Source organism: Sciurus carolinensis, chromosome 7 (genome assembly GCF_902686445.1).
Source record: "Sciurus carolinensis chromosome 7, mSciCar1.2, whole genome shotgun sequence".
NCBI lineage: Eukaryota > Metazoa > Chordata > Mammalia > Rodentia > Sciuridae > Sciurus > Sciurus carolinensis.
Window position 1 is genome coordinate 88,138,391 of NC_062219.1, and position 23,975 is coordinate 88,162,365.

At 35.1% G+C, this 23,975-nt stretch overlaps 1 protein-coding gene across 1 annotated transcript in view; it reads right to left on the bottom strand.

The window, feature by feature from the left end:
* The window catches only part of Rims1 (regulating synaptic membrane exocytosis 1), a 449,118-nt gene that overhangs the window by 45,484 nt on the left and 379,659 nt on the right, over positions 1-23,975 (bottom strand). The window contains 2 exon segments of the mRNA XM_047559146.1: positions 21,771-21,824; positions 21,827-22,005. Of these exon segments, the coding sequence (XP_047415102.1) occupies positions 21,771-21,824; positions 21,827-22,005 (233 nt within the window).

Genomic DNA, 23,975 nt, shown 5'->3' on the forward strand with positions numbered 1-23,975 from the left:
AAATAACCTAGGACATGGAAGCCTAAAGAGAAATCTTTGCTTTAGAGGTTCCACAGAGCCTCTATTATTATCTTTATTCTTTAGCTTACAGGCTAAACTGAACTCTGTGTGAATCGATGAATTAGTTCAGCCAGGCAGATTTTTGTGCTAGATGAAAAGTCTGCTATCTCTGTTGTCCAATTAGTTGTGTGCATTACCCTGTAGTTGCAGATGACACTGAAAAACCTCCTGTTTCACCCACAGGTAGATATTCTGGCCTTAAAAATCTGGGTGATGTTCATGGGAGGAATTAAACAGTGTTTTAGGAATTACTTTAAGATATAGAATACTTTTCTACATGCACTGAAAGATTCTGGAGAAGTCTGTAGTAAAATGAGCACATGATAAGTGGAAAACTTAATTTTATCTCACGATTTTCAAGACATGATTCAAGATTTAAGAGAACCTTTATTTGGCTGCTGTTTCAGGCTATATCCTCTGTCCTCCTGAGGACTTGCTCCACTTTCCTTTGCCATTATAGAGTTTGGGAAACAGAATTGTTTTTTTAACCTACTTAGAAGTATACTTCCTCGTTCCTGAAAACAGACCATAGAATTTCAAGTGATTTGTGGTTAAAGTAGTTCTTAGTTCATACATTCTGTAGATACAAATCAATTATGTTCTAAAGATAGCATTTAGGTCTGGAGTCAAAATAAAGCGGACAAATCCCAGGGATCCCTGTGTCAGCTGACTGGGGTATCACAGGACAGTTTAATACTAAGCTTGTATCACCTTCCAGAATATGGGAAAGAATTATATCAATGATGAAACCCAATATTCTTTAGATATTTTTGAGGTATTTAAGTCAAAAAGGTACTTAGAACATATCAATGTGTTATGGTTTGGATGTGAGGTGACTCCCAGAAGCTCATGTGAGACACTGCAAGAAGTTTTAGAGGAGAAATGATTAGATCATGAAAGTTTTAATCCAATCAGTGAATCAATTCCCTGATGGCATTAACTGAGTGGTAAAGGAAGGTTGGTAAGGTATGGTTGGAGGAGGTTGGTTCCTGGGGCATGCCTTTGGGCATATTTTGTATCTGGCAAGAGGAGTCTCTGCTCTCTGATCATCATGTGAGCTGTTTCCCTCTGCCACCATGTTCTGCCTCACCTTGAGCCCCATGGAATGGAGCCAGCAGTCTATGGATTGAGACCTCTGAAAACATGAGCCCCCAAATAAACTTTCGTCCTTTAAAATTGTTCTAGTCAGGTCTTTTATTCACAGAAGTGAAAAAGCTGACTAAAACATGATGTAATCTTCCAGAATCATTACCAGGAGTTACTATGTATATGACAGGAATGCCAAAAACGTGTTTTATCAGCAAATCTGATATTTTGCTCATTATTGCTCAATTTTTTTTTCATGGGGTGAGGAAGGAAAGATGTATATAAAGACGGGTATAAAAATAAAGATATAAGAATATGAGCAGAGAGCTCCAAGATTCATTTAGCCGAAACAGTGAAACCATAGATGACAGACTTATTTATTAATACATCATGAAGTCAATGAGGTGGAAATATTTAACCTGGGAACATAACTGCTGAGCAATTTACCAGTTTGAAAAACTAATTGTTTATTATAAGTTTTTTCAGACATCTTCATATGCTCAAAAGAATAACACAAATAGGCTCTTGCATATACTGGAAAAAGAAACAAGTAACAATAATAATTTTTTAAAAATTAAAAAATCTTTTCAAGGGTGGAGCATGGTGGTAGGCCTGTAATCCCAGGGGCTTAGGGGACAGAAGCAGGAGGATAGTGAGTTCAAAGAAAGCCTGAGCAACTTAGGGAGACCCTAAGCAACTTAGTGAGACTTTGTCTCAAAATAAAATATAAAAAGGGCTGGGGATGTGGCTTGGTGGCTTGGTGGTTAGGCACTCCTGAGTTCAACTCCTGGTACCAATAAATACATAAATAATATTTTCAAATTCAAATATATTATAACACTACTATTTTCTAGGTAGTTTTTGCTTTAGTAATTTAGCATGCAAATACACATATATTTCTTGTTTTGAAAAGTTAAGTTTTAGTTATAATATTGGCATCAAGTAAATCCTCTATGATAGACTGTTTTTTGAAAAAAAGTATATGCTAAATTCTAATACTTAAAGCTATTGTATATCAGTATTGAAATAGGTAAACTTTATAGATAACATAAAATCCATTATAGATTGACCAGAAAATAATTTCATGTTCCTTTACCTCCATATTAGCTTTTTGTCAAAAACTATAAAGTGACATAACTATTGTTTAAACAGCAAAAATAAAATTAGCTAAGAATACAAAGTGAAATTATTCACTCTTAGTTCCACATTGTATGGTCTACCTGATTGGCTGGCAGACCTTTGGTGGCACATAAAATGATTCCACCTCACCCCAATTTGGCTATGTAGGTCTACGACCTTTCTCACATGTTTAATATTTGAACATGCTACTGAGCAAAAAAATAATGAATTTGAGAGGAGTGTGGAGGACGAACAAGAGAGAGAAAGAGAGAGAGAGCATGTACACACACAAGCCAACATTGGCAGCTGTGATCTGTGTACAAAGCAGCGGGGCAGCCTGCAGATGATGTTTGGATTTATTTCTTGGCCTAGCCTTCTGTAACAAGTCCAAAAAAGGTCTAAAGAACTAAAAAGGTTGCCAAGTACACTGGGATGTGGCTACATGTTTTAAGAGTATACAAATATAAACAGAAAAAAAAAAATCTAAATATGTCCACCAAATCCTTAGTTTCTAGATAACAAAAGAATGCTAGAAAAATTATGAGTAAATCAAATTCCCTATAATTAAAACTATCAGTGGTAACTTTCTTTCTCAAGAACTAATACTGAGCATGGGATACAGAGCTTCTAAGACACAAGATATAAACAATAGCCAATGCTAGATTGCATAACATATTTTACTTTTCTATTGAAGAAGTACTACATTAACTATTATAGTTATACTAATAACAGATGCTGAAAAGCTAGATTAAAAACTGGACTAGTGTCAGAAATAAACTTAATGAAACAGAGTTTCTATCTCATGAACTGGCATTAGAATTTTCCTTAGTGAGAAAACTATCTCCATTGAGAGGTAGAATAACTCCATGGCTAAGAGATCAGACTGTAGCCAAACAGTCTGGGTTTGAATCCTAGCTCTGTTGATGATGATCAGTTACTTAATCTTCATAATTTAGTGTTATGGTTTGGATGTGAGGTGTCTCCCAAAAGCTCACTTGGGAGATAATGCAAGAAGGTTCAGAGCAGACATGATTGGGTTGTAAGAGTCTTACCCCAATCAGTGAATTAATCCCCTGATAGGGATTGATCAAGTGGTAAATGAAGTGATATGGTGTGGCTGGCGGAGGTGGGAATTGGTACATAGCTTTGGGTATATATTTTTATCTGAAGAGTGGACTCTCTCTCTGCTAGCTAGTAGACTCTCCTCTGCTTTCTGATCATGATGTGAGTCACTTCCATCTGCCACTTCCGTCTACCATGATGTTCTAACTCATCTTGAGTTCCAAGGACTGAAGCCTGCTATCTATGGATTAAGACCTCTGAAACTGTGAGCCCTCAAATAAACTTTTCCTCCTCTACAGTTGTGCTGGTCACAATATTTAGTCACAGCAACAAAAAAGCTGGCTGAAACATTCACTTGTAAATAGGAAAATGACAAAGGACCTAGCTCATAGGTGTGTTTTAAACATTAGATGAATTAATATTAATAAAACAACTTGGAAAAGTACAATGATATATAATTGTACATGCTAGTTATCTGCAGAAACAGATAAGCCAGAAAAGATAACTAACCAGCAGAGGGAAGAAAGAGAGGAAAGAAAAAGAGCAAAATATTGTGTCTTTTCTGCCAGGACCACTTCTCAATCACCTGCTTCCCTTCAATCTCATTCAAGTCTAATAACTCAGGAATTCCAGATATGAGCATTTTGTTTTGTTTAAGCAAAGAAACCAATCAACAAACAAAAAGAAATGGCTGAGCTTCATCCAGTCTATGTCTGTTGAAACTGAGGGAGTCAGATTTCAAGGGTCAGAAGAGACCAGGGGAAATTTAAAACAAAAGAAGAAACAGAAAACTTGGACCAGTTCTAGAATCTGATAGGCTTTGAATCTAGAATAAGCAGGTTACCAGATTACATTGACAGTGCACAAATTTTATAATAACATAAGAAAGTACCAGTATTTTCAGACTGTATTTTAGAAAATACTATAAACTCTTAATAACCGAATTAATTATGTCATGTGTGTGTAAGATCTAGCTGGAAGTGTATACCTCCTTCCATTGTATAGAATTGATACTAAATTAATCCCTGTTAAACCGGGAATTGTGATCTCCCAGTCCTCACCTTTAGCATCTAGACACAGCCAGCAATGTGGTATGAGTCACTGTCACCGATAAGGACATAAACAAACGTGTGTCACTTCTATAACAAGGTTTTTAGGATTTAGAGCTACTTCACTAGAGCAAACAAACCATGGTGAGGGAGGAGAGCAGTAAAAGGGAAAGCATGGGAAATGAGATTGATGAAATTATCCTAGGTGCATGTACAAAGATGTATAATAAGTCCTGCTATCATGCACTGATAAAGTTTTAAAAATTAAAAAAACTAAATAACATGAGCTGGGACTGTAGCTCAGTGGTACTACACTTGGCTAGTATGTGTGGGGCACTGGGTTCAATCCTCAGCACCACATAAAAATAAGTAAATAAAGGTATTGTATCCATCTGCAATTAAAATTTTTTTTAAAAAACATGATCTAATTATTTAAAAAAACAACACACTGGTGACACTAAGACAAAGCTAAAAAAAAAAAGAATTAAAGGTACCTTCTTCATTCTTTTTATTCATCTTTGTTCTTCTTGTGCCCACTGACATAATTGAAAATGCATAAAATGTAAAGAACCCAGGTACCTGAACAACCACACAGAGGAAGAATTAATTGGCATCCATCGACACTATACCAAATGGTTAGACGAACAATAAACAGAATTTTATTGTATTTGAGCCTTTGTGCATAATAGGGTTAATTTTATAGCAGCTAGAATTTGTAATTCACACATCAAATTAATTGAGGATGACAGTACAGTATAATGGCTGAGGATAAAAAGTCTAGCACTCAATTACTGAACCTGTCAGTTATTAGTTGTGTGACCCTGGGAAATTAATCTTTCTGAACTTGAGTTTCCTTATGTAAAAAAAATGTCATGTGATAATAATGGTTCCTGTTTTACAGTGCTAGAATTGTGCTAGTCTGGCTCATAGTAAATATACAATAAACCCAGCTTTAATTAATATCTATAATTAGGTTTGATAAACCTGTGGATAAATCAGTCAAACAGAACAAATTAATCCAGTTTTCTTACAAATAAACAAAAGGATTCTTCAAGACAGGAATGGCTTGCTTAGATGCTGTTCCTTCTCTCCCACAGAGCAACTTCTCTTGGCTTGGTAGTATTAGGTGACCCTTGAGGATAACTCCCTGATGCCTTCCCCACGTCCCTGACACCTTCTCCTGGTGCCTTACTACACACAGTTCAGACAACATGGATCAAAGGGAACCTCTCACACCCACACACAGTTTTTAAATCTCTTCTTTCTTCACTTCCCTTTCCAACTCCTTCCCATCTATCCCAGGGAAATCTTTTCTTCTTTTAGTCCTCGGGAAGGAGCCACCTGATACAGAGAAAAACCAGCTCCATTCTGAACGGTATAGACTGTATATTTTAAGGGTTGATCTCTTCCTTATATACCCCCTTCTCCACAGGAAATCCTAGTGGAAATGAATAAACTCACTGATGCTAGACAACATTATTTTTGTTAAATGAGCAGGAAACGCAATTCTATTGTGTTCAAGTCTGTGCACATTCAAAGAAGCTGAGCTTAGTCCATGAAGCTGTTGGGATAGCAGTACAGCACAATGGTCAGAGTCACGACACTGGTTGACACTGCCACTTTCCAGGCCAACTTCCATGACATGCCCTACTTAGATAACAGACTCTACACCCCAACTGCTGGGTTCAAATTCCAGGTCTGCCCTTACTATGTGAACTTGGTCACTTAAATGCTATTTCAGTCTCCTCGTGAGTAAAATGGGAGTAATATAGCGAGGCCTATCCTTGAAGAAGAAAAAATACGAACGGTTAAAGACTGAATCTGGGCGCAGAGAAATTCAAATTCTTTCTCTGTCACTTACTAGCTGTGAGAGTCCCTTGAAAATGCAGAGATAATCACTGCACTATGCCATAGCTTCCTGCAGCAGCCCCACAGGTCTGCTGACAGGACTAAATGTGACAGCATACCTCAACATGCTTTATAAAAGTCTGGTCATATGATGTGGGTTATACAAATACTAGCCACTCTTATTAGCTATTGTTAACTGCCTGACAAATATCTGGACTAAATGACAAATAACTGCCACATGTAACAATTACTGATAAGTAGGAATTAAAAACAGTGGTTACTTAAGTTTTGTGGGGAATAACTGCTGGTTTCAGTCACTCCTCACCTAAAGATTTAGTAGTCAGGAAAAGGGAAAGCTTAAAACAGAAATAATGACTTTTTTATACCTTAAGGAAGTGGGAGGAACATAACCATGAATGAATAAGAAAATGCTACATGATACACCACTGAAACCATATCCTTTAAAAATATCAAAATTTCAGGTGCCATCTATGTAATATTTGAAATATTTGTGCTCCTTAAGAATTATATTTAATTCTCACAATTATTTTCTGGGTGAGAAAAAAGAAAATTAAGAACCTATAGAAATTTATGGAAACTTTAAGGAGTAAAGAGCACATATGTATATAACATTTAACTTTAAAACTCATTTTCTTTACTAAACCTTCCTCAATAATGCATCCCTAATCTTTTCTAATCTGATCAGGCTCTTATTTAAAAAGTGTTCGATGATTTTGCACTCAAGAGTTCAGCATGAAAGGGCTTTGTAATGTCCTAGGGAAAGAGGACAGCTCTTTACTTGTTGACATGTTTAGTAAAGGAGCTTTTAAACAACTCCAGGCAAGGAAAATGCTTTCTATTCCTGTGTACTGAGAAGAGAATTCAGTGCCGTGTTTTAAAGGGCACAGGCTTTTAAATGCTTAGCTAAAGGGTACGCAATGAGTGACAGCTATAAAAATGTAAAAGCAGAACAAAAGAACAGACAATTGGCATTGCCTTTAATAATGTCACCAAGCCATTTACAGAGTAAATGGATGTGCAGGAAACTGCTATATGGGCCAGTGAATCTAGGACATCCTGAGTGTGAAAGGAGAAACACAGGCAGGGGGCTCCAGTGGACACACATGTACAGCACCATCCAAATGGGGCCAGCAGGGTTCAGGGACTTCACAGCCACACTGATTCCACACCCTTGCCAAGGGATCCATTGTCCAAGCCAGGTACACCTAGGAAATTAAAATCAATAGTTGCGCTGCAATTCTGTCATTTACGGCAATGGATGGTCCCAGAGTGAGTAAATCAGGCACAGAAAGACAAATACCACATGTTCTCTCAATCATATGTGGAAGTCCATAGTGTTGATTCCACAGAAGTAGAGAGCAGGATGGTCACTAGAACTCAGGAAGGAAAGAGATGAGGGCAACAGGGGAAAGCTGGTACTGGAAGAGATAAGTTCCAATGTTCTACAACACAGTGATGTGACAATAGCTCATGATTTATTATATATTTTATAAAGAACTAGCACAGAGAGGTTTGGGCTAGGGGTGCAACTAAGTCACACAGAGTGTGCTTAGCATGCACAAGGCCCTGAGCTCAGTCCCCAGGAACAAAAATAAATACAGACATCCACCAATACATAAAAATATAAAGAAAAGAGAAATTTGAAAGCGCTCAAGAAATGATGAATGTTTAAGAATATGGAAATGCTAATTACCCTTACATTATCATTATATACTGTATGTATGTATAAAATTATCACATTGTACCTCATGAATATATAAAATTATTATATGCTAATTAAAAATGGGGCAAATAAATAAAGTCAGTAATTGCAATTAAACTAGGACTAAATTCAAGCATTTCTGGAAAAATTTTGCTTTATCACCTTGGTCATTGCATTTAATGCAACAACACTTGAATTCCATGTTTTTTTCCTTCCTTTTTTTCTGTGTACAAAAGTTAGATAAGAATTTAAATTAAATTCATTACTTCTGATTTCCTCAAATAACATGATGCTTTTGAGTCCTTATTTTGAAAAAGATAATAAAAAATGATCCAAGAGAAGATAGAACTAATATTAAGCATTATGGAAAATCAAGAGAACTTAACTGAATAAAATTATTACTTTGAAGGCAAATTTTTCCTTCTCTGATTTTGCTAATCACAACAATCTTCTCAATTAGTCTCCAATACACATTAAGATTAGTATTTTTTCTTCAGTGATTTATTAAAGATGACAGAATCCTACATTACTCTGAAAAATTTGTGCATGAAATTTCATATAATTATTTCTCAGGAAGTTATCTTCTAATTCTTTTTTCTTTGTTAAAAACAATTGAGTACCTGTTTGGCTGAATTTCCTGAGCTAGAAGCTGTAAATAGGAATTGGCATTTTTAGCAGCAGGCTGGATCACCTGGAGTTGATTATCTCTGGACTTTAATTTTCCTGTGGATTTCTAATCAATATCCTTTCCTCCCTAGAAATCGCCCTCATTAAGGGATTTTCATCTGTTTTTAGTTTCTATAATGCAGGTAGACAATTGACAATTCTTTCTTACAGTTTCAAATTCAGAGTGATAAAAAATTAAGATGTTAATTGATTTTGAAAAGATTCCCAATTCATATACTTTGATATCACTGCATCATTACAAAGTGTTTCAATACAACTATGTTTATTTATAAAAGTTAATTCAGTTATACATAATTTTTAATGTTTTTCACTTGAAACCTTTCCAAGTATAGTATGATTGTTTGCTGACTGCTTTTAAGACGTTTTATAGTTTCAGAATAACAGTAAAAGAAGTGGGGCATTTGCATTTACAAAACATTCAAGGGTTCTGAGTTTGAATCTGGAATACTGAATGTTTTTATTGTCTTTAATAATTTAATGTAGTTCTTGAACATAAAATCTGTTAAGCATCACCAAATAAGACTTATCATTGTGTGTACTACATTACTTGGTTCTAAGAAAAGTATGCTAACAATGTAAATTATTTGTAACAAGTTTCCCAATGTGTTGGCCTGACATCAGAAGTTTACTTCCTAAATATGAATTCATAAGCTTACCTGAAAAGCAGTTATAGTAGATTCCTTGCCTACAAGGATCCTCTGCTTCTACCCACCAATAAATGATTCACAAAAACATATTTTTGCTTGTTTTACAAAAGTATTTTCATAAGGTTTATATCTTTTGATTTTTGTTTCAGCAGTACTGGGGACTGAACTCAGGGGCACTCTACCACTGAGCTATAACCCCAGTCTTTTTTACTTTTAATTTTGAGACAGGAAATTGCTATGTTGCAGACTGGCCTTGAATTTGTTTTTCTCTTGTCTCAGCCTCCCAAGTAGCTAGGAATACAAGTGTGCACCACCATACCTAGCTAAGGTTAATATCTTTATTATACTTATAAAAATCTTTATTAAATGAAGTAACATGTAAAATAATACATGTAGTAACATATGTAATTGAATGAACTGATAAATGTAATGTAAAAGGATGCTGAAGTGAAAGAAGGACTGAACAGCTTATGAAGAATGAGAACACAGAAATATCTTTATCAATAATTATCTATTGTTCCTCATAAATGCAAATTTTTATCTTTCGCAAATTTTCTAATTAAATGTTACTTTGATCTTTAATGCAATGGTGGTTACCATTACCAATTCATTTACTGCCTCAAAATCTTAAAATGGTAGTTATCTACTCTTGTTTACAGAAGTATTAATACTTAAAAACAATAAGGTGGAATTTACTGGTAAAACTAATCTAGATCAATATTTAGGCACTTCTGAAGTGAATTAAAAAAGAAGAAAAAGAGAAAGGAGGCAGACAAATCACTTCTACTTGTTAAACTATTAAAACAGAGGTATTCATTTCTTAGAAATAACAAAACCCAAAAGAGAAGAAAAATTTTCTTTAAAACTTACTATGAACAGCATTTCACAATGGTAAATTAAATATCATAAGATGAATTAATTGCTATTTGAGCATGATTTTCTCATTGAGAAAGCATCACACTCATTTCTCCAACAGATGTTCATTTAGATTCTTTTGTGTTAAAGGCAGTGTTGCACAAGACAAAAACAAAAACAAAAACAAAAAAACATATCTGATGCATGATGCCATGATGCCTGGTTACTCCTTTGAGTAAGTTTAAAGTTCATCTTGTGACAAAACCTTGGTCTTATTTCATGAACAAGGAAGTATTTTCACTCAACAATTTAAAAAAATAGTATTATAATTTAAAAAATTATTTTTCCCCCGGTGGAAAGCTGAGGGAAAGGGCTTGAATGAAGAGATGGATTTTGACAGCCAAGAAGACAGATTAAGAACCACTTAGGTAGAAGGTTGACGCTTTCAAAGATGCAAAGAAAGAAGTTTTAAGGCATGCTTTATGAACCTGAGGAAGGTGTGTGGCTGCAAAACAATAAGAAATAAATCAACATGTATGAGAGATGAGAAATAAATAAGAATCATTTACTTATATCAAAAAAGGTAGACCTCTTTCCCTTTTCACTGTTCTGTTATACAACTCACCAGTTTTGCAAGTGTACTATACCTGCAACCTATACCATAAATTGAATTTTACCCAAATATATTCATCTCTGTGGACTTTTATGTGACCCTCAGGAGAACAGTTTGGGGGAACTGGATGGAACAGGTTGGTGAGAGGACTGAACAGCTCAGGAAGAACAAAAACAGAAAACTCCTGCAAAAGTTTTTAATCATTCAAACAAGTTTTTGAGGGTCTCATCCAGTCAATGTACTAAGCTCTAGGAATGTAAGTAACTTGGTAAAATGAAAGACACAGTCCCTGAATTTCCTATTGGGACAGGGTTGAGGGAAATTCTTATATTACTTTTGTGAGCAATTGAGTCAGGAATCAACTTTTAGAGCAAAGCTGGAGATGGAAGTGTCTTCTTTGGGGGCAAAAATCTTCATCCTGGAGAATCACTACGTTTAACAAGAGATGATGTCAACAGGGACATGGCTAAAAAGTAAACGTGGTAGGTAAATGGATGAATTATTAAAGTCATAGTATTTAGGTAAGTTAGCTTCTGACACTGAGAAGCAGAGAACAATGGCAGAAATGATCATCATTCATTAATATCTTCTTTTACACTGCTGGTACAAAGTCTTTGGTCAGAAGCAGAGGTTATAATACTCTTTTCTGGAAAGGGCCTGATACTGAATGACTTTGGGTCTGGGGTCTCTGCATGTAGCACAAAAGCAGTCACTGACAACATGTAAGTGAAGGGACATGGCTGTATTTCAGATAAAAATGTATTAATGGATGATAAAATTGAGTTTCATAATTTTCACTTATCACAAGTATTACTCTTATTTGATTATTTTCAACCATTAAAAAAACTCAAAAAATTTCCTAGTTCATTGATCATATAAAACAGGTTTTGAGCTATAGTTTGATAATAAAGTTTGGGTAACAGGGCAGGGTGGGGTAGCTAGCAAAGAGAGGGACTAAATCAAACTCTTGTAGATTTGTCTAACTAGAGATGAACAGGCTTCAAAGAATCTATAAACACTTTTCAAGTGTGTGTACAAAGTAGAATGTGTGGCATCAGTCATTTTCCAGGTGACACTTTACCAGGTCCTCAATGACAGACTTGACAAGAGGAACTTTGAGAACAAATTATTAAAAAAAAAAAAACAACTCAAACATTAGATCTCAAGAATCTGTATTCTAACTACTTCACACCTAATAATCAGATAAAAATACCAGCTGGATTAACATGCCCCTGACTGCCATTCATGAAAGCTGTCACTGATATCTGTTGTTTTGACTGCCTTTTATTTGGTTCCTTGGAATTACTAGAATTGCTTAGTCTTATTACTATTGCTAAGCAATTACTATGTGACAAGTAGTTTGCTAATCTGTTTACAAATAGTTTCATTTAACCTTCCCAACTGTCTTCTGAGGTAGGTACTATTATTATTTCATTCTATAGTTGGGGAAACTGAGGCTCAGAAAGGACTTGCATTATTTTTCTTCAGGAATCTCTTCTGGATCTTCTTCTCCCTTATAGTATACACTTACTAAGTAATGTCATTGATTTCACTTCCCTTTAAGGCTAGTGATTCTCAAATTGCCTGAAAAATCTTTTCCATTGACTGTTCCAATCTCCAACCAGCCAGAATTTATAGAATTACAGTTTTTTCTCAGTAATCACTTTTCTAGTAGATGATAACATCATGTCCCCTTACCTACGACATTCCCCTCCACCCTGTCAGTCACTAACTCTGACATACCAAGGATTCATTCTAAGACCTAAGTCTTTCTCAAATTCATTCAATTCCTGCACAAGCCTCCTGCGATGGTGTCCTAAGTAGTCTTCTTAAATAAACTCTTTAAAAAGTTTAAAAAAAAAAAGGCGGCTAATGATTTAATGCTTTTTAAAGTAATAAATAAATACTATGGTTGTTTAAGAAATCTATACAAAAAGTATTTCTGTGTGTACATACACTTAAATGGGATTGTGGTGAAGTGCTTTAGAATAAAAGTTCTACTCCAATTTCTATGTGGCCTCAGACAAGTCATGGAACCTGTGAAATGGGAATAATAATATCACTGTGTGGCTGTGTTTTGAGGACTGCAACAATTAATACATGCAAAGCAATTACAACTCTGGCTGGCATATGAAAATTGCTCAATAAATTATAGCTATTATTGTTAATGATTTTTATCAATGTTATTAATATAAACTCATAAAAGATTAGCCAATAATATACAGTCACAATGAATTTGTAAGACTGTATAAATTTTATCTCCTATTTGCTTTTCTGTGCTAAAAATGTGAAAACATTAATTATCAATAAAATATCTTTAAACTCACTCTTTACTAAATGAGGATGCACTAAAATTGGTCATCTGCTTATATATAATCAGAAACGCTTCTTGTTCAATCTTCAGCTACAATATCTTATGACACCCATTCTGAAATTGCTCTCATACTTAATTATCTTAGTAAGTTAAAATAATTATCACCACATGTAATAGTTGAATTCTTAGTATTGTGCCTTGAAAACACTTAATGAGTTTACTTTCTTCCTCAAAATTCTAAGTTACAAATAATAAAATATTCTACTTAAATCGGTATTTTTCTTTCAACTCAACCTAAAAGTGTATGTACAATTTAGTCAGCCAAACTCAAAATTTATAGTTCAGAGCAAGCAAAAGAACAAAAATAGCAGCTGGAGTATGTTTGAAAATACTACTCCTTATTAGGGCATCAGCTCAGAAGATGAGTTACTATAGCTGAATTGGATCTCTATTAACAGTAGTGAATTCCTACGCCAGACAGCAACAGTAAATAAAAGAACCCATGCTTACATTCATTTGATGGTTTTGCAGACAGGAGAACATTTCTGGCACCATTATTTTGTGCTCAGGAAACAAAGAACATGAAACATTACGTTCCTCAGAATGTTTTTCTTGTGCTGTTAAATGAATCAAATAAATGAAGCACAGATAAGGAATTTAGATCTAAGCAAGATTTTGATCCACAGTAGCTTACACTTTCTAAAAATTTGGGAGTGGGGTACACATCCTTTGTTAAGAATTTTTGACTTCCATTGTTAATAATCAGCAGATCCAAGAAAATTTTCTTAAAATCTTCAGAGACTGCCTTAGTTTTGCTTCCCAGCAGCTATAAACTTATTTTTGTAAAGCTAAAAGTAGAGAGTCTTCACAAAACAGTTCTATGCTTAAAACAGAGAGAGTACCTTGGTAGACTGAGCTGGTTGGAAGGAGGAGAAATAAGTCTTGGGGAGAATGGAAGACGTTCATTTTCCTGAGGTAAATAAAGTGTGTCTCCCTAGCAGGTGCTCACTCAACTTATTTTATGGTTTGCATCACCTGTGTGACTTTTGGGAGGAAAACTGAAAAGAGAGCACGAGAGGATTTAAGATTTGGGGCATTTGGGGCATAATTATTATCTAGGGACAATGAGAATTTTAAAATAATGCCTTGAACTCATGGGGAAATTAGCTTAATTAAGCACTATTCCTTGAGGTGTAAGTGAATTGTATAGTTTTATCAGCGTATGTTATTAAGTGTTTGACAGCAGAACAAGGGTAATATTTTTGGTTTCCACCTATGATTTCATCTTGAGAAGTCAGTGACATGTCTTAGAAATTCAGAAGTTCTTTATTAACCCACTTTGAAATAAAATATTTATCAGCATCCTTCAAACTTCTTAGAATATTTATAATTTTTCAGATATAGCCTTGTAGAAAAATGAACACTATATAGTTTTTTAAAATTTTTATTTATTTTAATTTTATAGACTACATTTTGATTCATGATACACAAATGGGGTCCAACTTTTCATTTCTATGGTTGTGCACGCTATAGATTCATACCATTTGTGTAATGATACATGTACCTAGGTAATGATGTCTCATTCAACCATCTTGCAAATCCTCTTCTTATTATGAATATGGTTCTTAAAAGACATTTTATTTTTCCTTAGTCATTTTTATCTCTATGAGATTAATATGTCTTTCACTATGATCAGGGGAATGAAGCATTTCAGGAGGTCCACCAGTGGACTTAAAAATAGACAGTGGAATGAGACAGACATCATAATCCTATGTATATGTATGATTACACGAATAGTGTGAATCTTACATCGTGTACAACCACAGAAATGAAAAGTTGTGCCCCATTTTGTATAATGAATCAAAATGCAGTCTCTAAAAAAAAAAAAAAAGAAGAGGATTTTGTTCATTGCCTTGGGAAATGGTAATATCAGTAGATTAAAGAAAGCTAGGGTAGAGCATCAACTTTCTCTAATAAGGAGAATAGTATTTATAATCTAAAGAGTCAAAATAGTAAACAACATTCCATGAGCCAGTGACAGGAAAACTTCTAAAATAAGGTAAAGATCTAGACCATGGTCTGGGGGTATATCTCAGAGGCAGTGATGCTCAGTATGTGTGAATCCCTTAGTTCAATCCCCAATATCATGTATATACATGGCCTCTAGGAGAATGTAGCAATACGCCCTCAAAGAATCTTAGGGTGATTTCAAAATCCTGGTCAGATACTAGGGATGCAGAGAGAAAAGAGAAGCTAATGTGGACTAGATATCTGCAAGGGTGGCCTTGATCCTTAATAAATTTTTTAAATTTATTTTTCAGATGATTTGCATTATCCAAACTCAGCTGGAACTCCAGGCTTTCACAGCAATATTCATGTTCGTTTCAATTAATTTCCTACATTTCTCATCCCATATTCTTACTCTGTCCATTTGTTCACACTTTATGTGCATTGAGAAGATCAAGGGCCTCTGACTCAAGTTCCTTTGGTTTTCAATACTCCTATTTTGATACTTGTCTGTATTTTAACCATTTCTCCTTTTCCATCAAACCAGGAAAAGAATCATCCTTCCATCTCCAAGAACAACCTTGTGCTCTTAAATTATCTGTTCTCTGGAACTTTTCACCATTAACTAAACTTTCTGTATTGCATCATTCAATCTCTCCATCTAGAGGGGTTTTTTCCTACACTTCATCCTGGAAACATTCTCAGACCTCATGTTCTGAGACATACACACAGCTTTCACTTACTTCTAGTACTTCTTAAATTATTCTTTAGAAAATGTCTTAGAATGGAAGAAAGAAGTACTAGTTAACCTTGGTCTCATTTCTTCCTAATGTTAAACTTCTGGAAGAGAAGCTCATAATAATTGCCTCTGTTTATCCATTTTTCCAGCACCAGTCCCATCCATGTAAAAAGCCTTTTAGAGATGGTGGGGCAGACTCACTTTATGCTACTGGGCTACCATGAATAGCATCTTATGTCCTAGTTCCTTCCACCCATGACAAGGGCCTCATCCTGATTCCAAAGTGGAGGTGGATGAGATGGTTAGAGAAGGAGCTGAAGCAAATGACAGGATGGAGAGTGGGATGGGCTCCAGCCATGCAGAGTCCTGTGCTGCTTCCTCACTAGTTTATCCAAATAAAAGGTCAGGAAAAGCGACTCAGTCCCTAAATTCAATGTACCCTTCAATCTTTCTGTAGGATAAATAACCTTCTCTTTAAAATCAATGCCTCCCTTGGAACTGTTTCTCCTCTTTGGTTGCTCAGGCTCTTTTTGGATCCTGCCCCACCCCTTTCTCCATACTCTTTCCTTCTTTCCTCATCAGTTGTTACTGAATATGGGGTTCCAACTTGTCTTCTGCTGGGTCTGCCTCCAACTCATTCCTTTGCCTGAGTGAGTTCATTTCTTTCCATTTCCATAGTGACTTCTTCAGCTCACAAAACAACAATCTGGCATTTCACCCACTGGTATTCACCTCCCCTAGTATTTACCTCCCTTCCTTATTTCCCACACACTCTTCCTTACTGATTTTCTGCAACTGCCTCCAGTTCAAGCCTTCAGGAATGTAACTGCTTTCTTCTATTCCTTTAATTAAAGTATCCCACCAAATGGGGAACAAAGGCTCTTAAAAGGCTTTAAAACCCTTATCCCAATCGTTTTTTTCAAAACCTGTTATTCCTATTATATATTTTCTTTGCTCTAGTCAAATATATTAATGGACTGGGATTAATGTATTGAAAGATATATTTATGGTTTTCTCCCAGTATAATTCCTTCTCTTTTCCATAAAATCATAGCTTTTTAATAATTTCCATAAAATTATTTTATTATTCCTTGTCTCAGGGTATTTTACAGGAAAACAGAAGCAGTCAGAAGGCAGAATTGACCTTTTGTAAATGCCTCAACTCTAAAAGAGACAAAGAGAAGACTTTTCAGGGCATCTAGGCAGTGGGTGAGTGGAGCCTGAAGGGACCTAGGCCCTGCTCCATGCATCTTGTAGTAACAGAAAAAGATGAAACATACATTAGGAGTTTAATGTGACTGGAAGGTGTCTTAGGTTCAGATTCTTCTACCAAGAGGGAATGTGAACTTTTGTTTATCTGTGCCCATATGAGATTTTTCTTTACCTTTAAATATATATCTATTATTTTGCTCATGGAGGTAGCCCCCAAATTTGCATCAGGTGGACAATGAAGTAGGAGACCTCAATCTAGGTAGGCAGAAAAGTGGAAGATTCTGGTAAGTGTTGAAATGATAGGGGACAACTTACAGAGTTAGAGGGTCCCAAGCAGGGTATCAAAGGAAGGGATTTGGAGAGGGGAAAAAGAAATTTGATAGAGAAAAAAAAGTATTGAAAAGATACAGAATATCTATTATTAAAGAATGACAGAAGTGATTTAATACATTCTTATTTGGCATATTATAATTGATTCCTGATGGTTGAAAATTATGAATTAGTCCTGTAAACTTTTCCATAACCAGAGTATAATTGCCAAAATCCTGCCAATAAATAGTAATTTAAAGAATCCTCAGATAAAATGATTTAAAAGATGATAAGCTTGTGGTCAGATGGTTGGCCTGTGGGGGGAGCAAATCATCTTATCAGTTCTGTGTGGCCTCTTCTTGAGAGACTCTGGTCCTTGATAAACTTGTCTTCCCACATAAACTTCACAGGATTTCATTATGTTCAGCATTTTACTTCACATTTGCTCATTTTAGTATTGGCTCATGTGTGATTCAAGTGTGAACGATTCCCTTCCACTACAGATGGTGCTTCTGTTTTCTGAATAATCACCATACCTGGTATAGTATTAGAGATATAGTTTATCCCTAGTATAAGATAAACTGAATATTTTCTAGTTTATGAAGATGATGTATTTACACTGATAGGTATTTCTTCATAGAAGCTAAATGTCCTATTCAGAAATCATGGTCTCAGATGGGTGGTGTTAATTTGATTTAAGATCCATCCTGAGGTGACCTGTCCTTTGTATTCAGGAGGGACATCCACTAGAACCCCAGAAATCTTTCATATAGTTTTAGAATTCACGCAGATTTATTTCCTATGACCCAGGGGTAATAACTCAACATTTTCCAACATGTAATCAAGGTACTATTCCCCTCTGTCCTGGAAGGTACTTTCAGGGTCATTTTCCTGATTTATTATGTTTTTGTAAGGTTTCATCTTCTCAGGAAGGGCCTCTCAGAACTATATGAGAGAGTGAATCACCTCCTTTATGGCTTCCCTGCACCTCTCTGACACTGAACAATTCCCTTTCCTGAGCTGGAATATTTATATGTGACTTGTCCTATTATACTGTGTACCCTTCACTCACCCTTTATTCCCAGCTCTTAATCCTGAGCCTGACATGGTGCCCATTCTTTACGTACCCTATAAGTTTCAATAAATGTTTGTTGAATCTGATTTGAAACTTTTTAGCATAGTGGTTAAGAGCATGGGCTCTGGCACTGGCATCTGGGTTTAAATTCAGGCCCAAGCCAGGCGTGGTGGCACACCACTACTTGGGAGACTGAGGCAGAAGGACTGCTTTAGCTCATCTGATAGTTTGAAGCCAGCTTGGATGAGTCTCAAAAACAAAACAAAACAACAAACCAAAACAAACAAACAAAAAACTACACACACAACAATAAATCTTGACCCAACTGCTTATTACAGACCTTTTTCCAACTTACCTATTCTCTTTATACCTTATTTTCTTCCCCTTCATAGTAGGAATAGTAATGATCCTAAGTTTGTTATGACACTAAGGGAGTGAACTTATATTATAAGCACATATTCACATAGTAACTTAAGAGTGCAAGTGAAGGCTAGAAATGTAGATATGATATTAGTTTTATTCACATAGACACATGAATAATTGTCATTCTTATGATATTTATTATCATAATTTCAAAAGTCTATTTAGGGATGATTACTCACGGATTTGTGGATCCTTCTTAATAATCCTTCACTTAGTAGTGAAGAGAGAAGTACCACTGGTGGAATATCACACAGTTAGTGGCAAATGAGGGGACAAGGTCTCATATTGTATATACAAGTTTGGTCACTAAACTACTGGAAACTAAGATCTCCTTTACATTCTTCAGTCCAAACTTTACCTAAAGCTTAATTCAATTCCAAAATGTTTCTGACTCAAGAACTTTTTCTTAAAATGTCCCTTTCCTTCACTACTTTCACACTTTCAAACTAATTCAGCTATTGTTTGATAGGATTTCAGCTAAGATATTAACTAATATCAACAATGAGATTTACTGTTTGGAAACCCACTTGCTTACACCACTCTTAGGTTAAAAAAAAAGAGTTATTCCCTTGCATTATGAATTGGTGCAGTAGAGGTGATTTAAAAAATATTATTTATAACTGAAATATTCTAAAGCAAATTAGAAATTAAGAGATATGGAAATACTAGCATGTATAAAATGGGACATTCAAGAGGAGCTTTCTAATGGCAATAAAAATGAAGGATTTTTTCTTGAATGATGAAAAATCCAGAAATACAGATTTGAAGGTCACACGCAGAAGCTGAAGCAATAAAAATAAGATTCCTTAGAGAAATTTTGAATTTTGGTGAGTACTTACAGTAGTAATGAATATAATCACAGATGGAGGAAAATAAATTAAATCACAAGTAGAAGATAAGAGAGGAAGAAAAATCAGGCTATTATCTGAAACAAAGGGAAATGATAATGGAGAATTATCAACATTTGTCATCTGCTCTAAAAAAAAACCAAGAACAATGAACAGGCTATCAAATGAGAGGTAAAAATTATGGTATAGAAAGAGAATCATAAAATTTTACATTTGGAAAGTTCACAGGAGGTACCCAGCTCACCCATCATTACATAAGCAAACTGAGTCCTGAGAGACTCAGAGTCACTGCAGGGTAGAACAATTTTGCTATCTTGGCTTCATAATCCAAAAATGTCCTTTTTAAACTCATACATGGCAACCTAATCTCTAACATATGGAAGTATTTAGTCATGCAATTTCTGGGAAGGTGATATTATTTGAAATCAATAACTGGGAAACAACTTAAGCTAATAAAGCAAGGACAGCCGAGTGTTTCCAAAGCAATTATTTAAACTGTTCACCTACAAAGTTGTGCTGCAAGTATACTTCCTATGTAAATCTAAGAGAACTTTATTCTACTCAACCAGTAGAATAAAACCAGTCATTTGTTTCCCTAAACAACTGGAAGGGAAACAGAGGTGTATGTGTTGGGTGGAGAAGACAAGCCATCTCCTCAATCTATGGTATTTCACTTAGGAAGCACTGGTTTCCTTAAGTGACATTAAAGAACATCCCTGCTTTATCTAGGTGATAACATATTTTGAAATCTGAAGTCTGTTTTCTCCACACCCGACACTGCAGAGCATAACTACATCAAAATCAGTAACCAGGAACCACTGACCATAAAACAATCAAGGAAACAACATAAATGAAAAATGTCTCCTACTCCTACCCTAAAGAAACCTGAGGAAGACAAATGATTCTCCTTAACAGTGAAAAGAGAACACCTTATCTTACTGGGGAGCAGAAAGGCAGACCTATCATAGGGATGCTAATTATACTAGGTTAATTCTAACCCTAGGATGAACCATTTTTATTTTATACAGATAAAATGCTATATGCACTAATTCAATTTATAAATGGCTCAAGATTTGCTACTACTCCTAATTTAGTTGTCAACATATCCAGTAGAATGCAAAATTTAAAATATGAGCTTTCCAGAAAGCTGAGAGAGATATAAGAAAGATTTCATGAAGGTTTTCTCACAACTAAATTTTGTGACAAGGCTCTTGCTATTAAGGAACAGAACATGGAACCAATGGTTATAAGAGGAGAAATGGGTTCTGACAATTTAAATTGGTTCACTATTTCACTTACCTTCAGTTTTACAAAGTACTGAGCACAGTAATAAATTATGTAATATATGTGATCAAATATTACATAATTTAAAGCAGTGTTTTATTATATTTTACAATACAAAAATAGCCGCTTCCCTTTTGCATTTATTGTGTGTGTGTGTGTGTGTGTGTGTGTGTGTGTGTGTGTGTATACCTTCAGGACATAAAGCTTTTAAGATTCATAAGCAGCAGAAAACATTTGAAACACAAATTTGTATTAAAACATTTTTCTTTGGAAGAATGCACTGACCCATTTTTCTAAAGTAAAAATCGCTTCTGGGTTTTCACTTGCATTGAAACTATACCAAATACAGTCCAATTATTTTCATACCGTACCTTGAAGACTATATTTCAAGTTGCACAACTGACCTTCTTTTCTATAAAAAGTATAGATATAGTCTGAATTGTAGATAATTGAATCATGGAACATTTTGAAAAGGAGAATCCTGTTGCTTTTCTTGCATATAATTCAATTTGGATCTCCAATATTTCTTTGCATTTCCTTGCATATTTGTAAACATTGCCTTAGTTTCTTTTAGTTTACAGGAAAATATCTGATTACTTTACAGATTAACAAATAATACCTGCTTTACAGAGCTGCATAGAAAAAAAAATCTCATGAATTTAACAGATTTTCAAAGACAAAACAATAAACTTTTTTCACAAAAAAAGAACCAAATACATACTACAATCCCAACACAAGCTATAACATGAAGGTCAATTTTTGACACTCCAGCAAGAACCTGAGATGCTTAAGTGGAACGCACCTCACTTACCTGTTTGGCTGAGTTGAGATGTGCTTCTACTTCTCCGAGACACTATGGCAACAACTTGGCACTCAGGCTGGATCTCCTCTTCTTCCCACCTGCTCCAACAGTTCCCACAGCTGTGTCTGACTGGCTGCCGTCATTATGCTCCAGTGTGTACATCTCTCCACTTACACTGGTGCTCTTCGTGATGGCTCTTCCTGAAGTCCCCATCCGTCTGCCTTGCATTTTGGGGGTAAATGAACTATATTTACAAAGTAAAACATATATGCATCCATAAATTACAGGTCAGTATAACTGAAATTCTAAATCTATTTATTTCTGAAATAATCCAGGCACATTTTTAGGGGGAAAAGCCAGTCAAGTAGTAGATCTACAGCCACAGATACTCAGAGTTCACATCACCATCCCCCCAATGATGGCTTATGACAATGCCGTTGCAACACACAAATGATCTATGGACATTTTAGATGGTGAACAGAAACACAACAAATGCTACCAGTGGGGAGACCAGCGAACCTCTTACTTTTAAGTTTCCTCAAAATATTTGCAAAAACTGACTCACATGACCCTTACCACCACCTTGTTCCTTTCCTTTTCTATTTCTTGTTTCAAAATGCAAAATACACATTAGCTATCAGAGAACCTTTAACAGTGATGATGGCATTCAAGGAGTGAGCAAGAATAAATTCTAATATTATGACAAATAAAAGTTCTTGGAAAAAATGAGAGGAATCTGTGCAGCAAGCATTACCATTCAAAGAGGCTGAATTAAGAAATTATATTGAAATGTTTTTGTGAATAAATTTTAAGATATAATTTTTCCTCAAAAAATAAAATATCTCTTAGATGCTTGAAATCATCCTTTTATGATATGAGGACAAGTATGATTCCTAAAGAATTCTGCACATTATGACATTCAATGTTAAGACATTAAAGCATTTTCAGTTCTTCTGTCTCTCTATACAGGTCATCAGCCTGATTAATATAATAATCCAAAGGTCATGGTTTTAGCACAAATATATCTCCTACTCTTTCATTTCTTAATCTTTATTTATTTTGCTTCTTTTGCTTGAATAACCATTCCTATCATTTATAGGTGCCTTTCAGAGAAAATCCTTTCAGATGAAAATTAAGGCCTTCAAGCTTTATAAAGTTTTCTGGAGCCTTTCTGACATCAAGACTATTGTCACCTAGTCCTTTCTTTCTTATTTTACACTAGTAATTTTAGGATTGGGATAAGATATACTGGTATGCTGTAGCACCCTTTCCATTGCTGAATTACCTGATTTCAGAGTAGGTAATGAATAAAATGATTTATCAGTATACAAATATAATTTTAACGTGGGTTCACTTTAAATCCAAACCAAAAAAAAATCCTATCATCATTCTTTAATCCCCCTTCTCCTTCCAGTTACTAACATTTTTGAAAAGTCTTCTCAAGGAATTAGCTGTACACCTGCTCCTCTTCTTCCCTTCTGAACTAATCTGCGTCACATTTGTCTCTACCACTTCACTAAAACTGCTTTTCATCATGCCACCAATCTAGTAGAGAAAATAACCAACAGATAATGGCTTTATTGATCTGGAGCACATTATCCAGTTTTGAATTTTAACAACCTTATTTTCGCATTTGTATATATATTATACACACACATACACACACACATTTGTGCATATAAGCACATGAGTTTCTCAGATTATCCTTAGAACCACCTTGTCATTCTGTTGGTTTTTCTAATAAGTTCAGTAAAACTTCAGAATTTGCTATTTTTCTGATAATCATGTCTCAATTTTGAGAACTATGTTTTCATGGGGTGGAAGTCCCATTAAAGAAGTTCAAATGGCCTCCCCTCTGCAGTTAATTAAATTGTGTTGTCTTCATAGGCTCAGGTCTCCAAGAACAGATTTGCCTTTTCTTGGCCTAGATTTAATCTTAAAAGGTAACAGAATGGTTTGCTGTTTATGTTTTTTTTTGTTTCTTATTTAAGTTTTTAATGTGTGTTTTATTTTTGTTATGTTTGTTTCTATTTCTGTTTGGCAAGTTTGGCTGTGATTTTGTTTTGCTTGTGCCTAATAATACATTCCTAACTAGCATCATCAACAATAGGGAATCTATCTGCAGATGCAGTCTGTTTGGATGGCAGACATCAGGATATGTTGAAAGTCGGGTGGCATATGACAGAAAATCTGGTGTGTTAGTCTGTTTGCCTG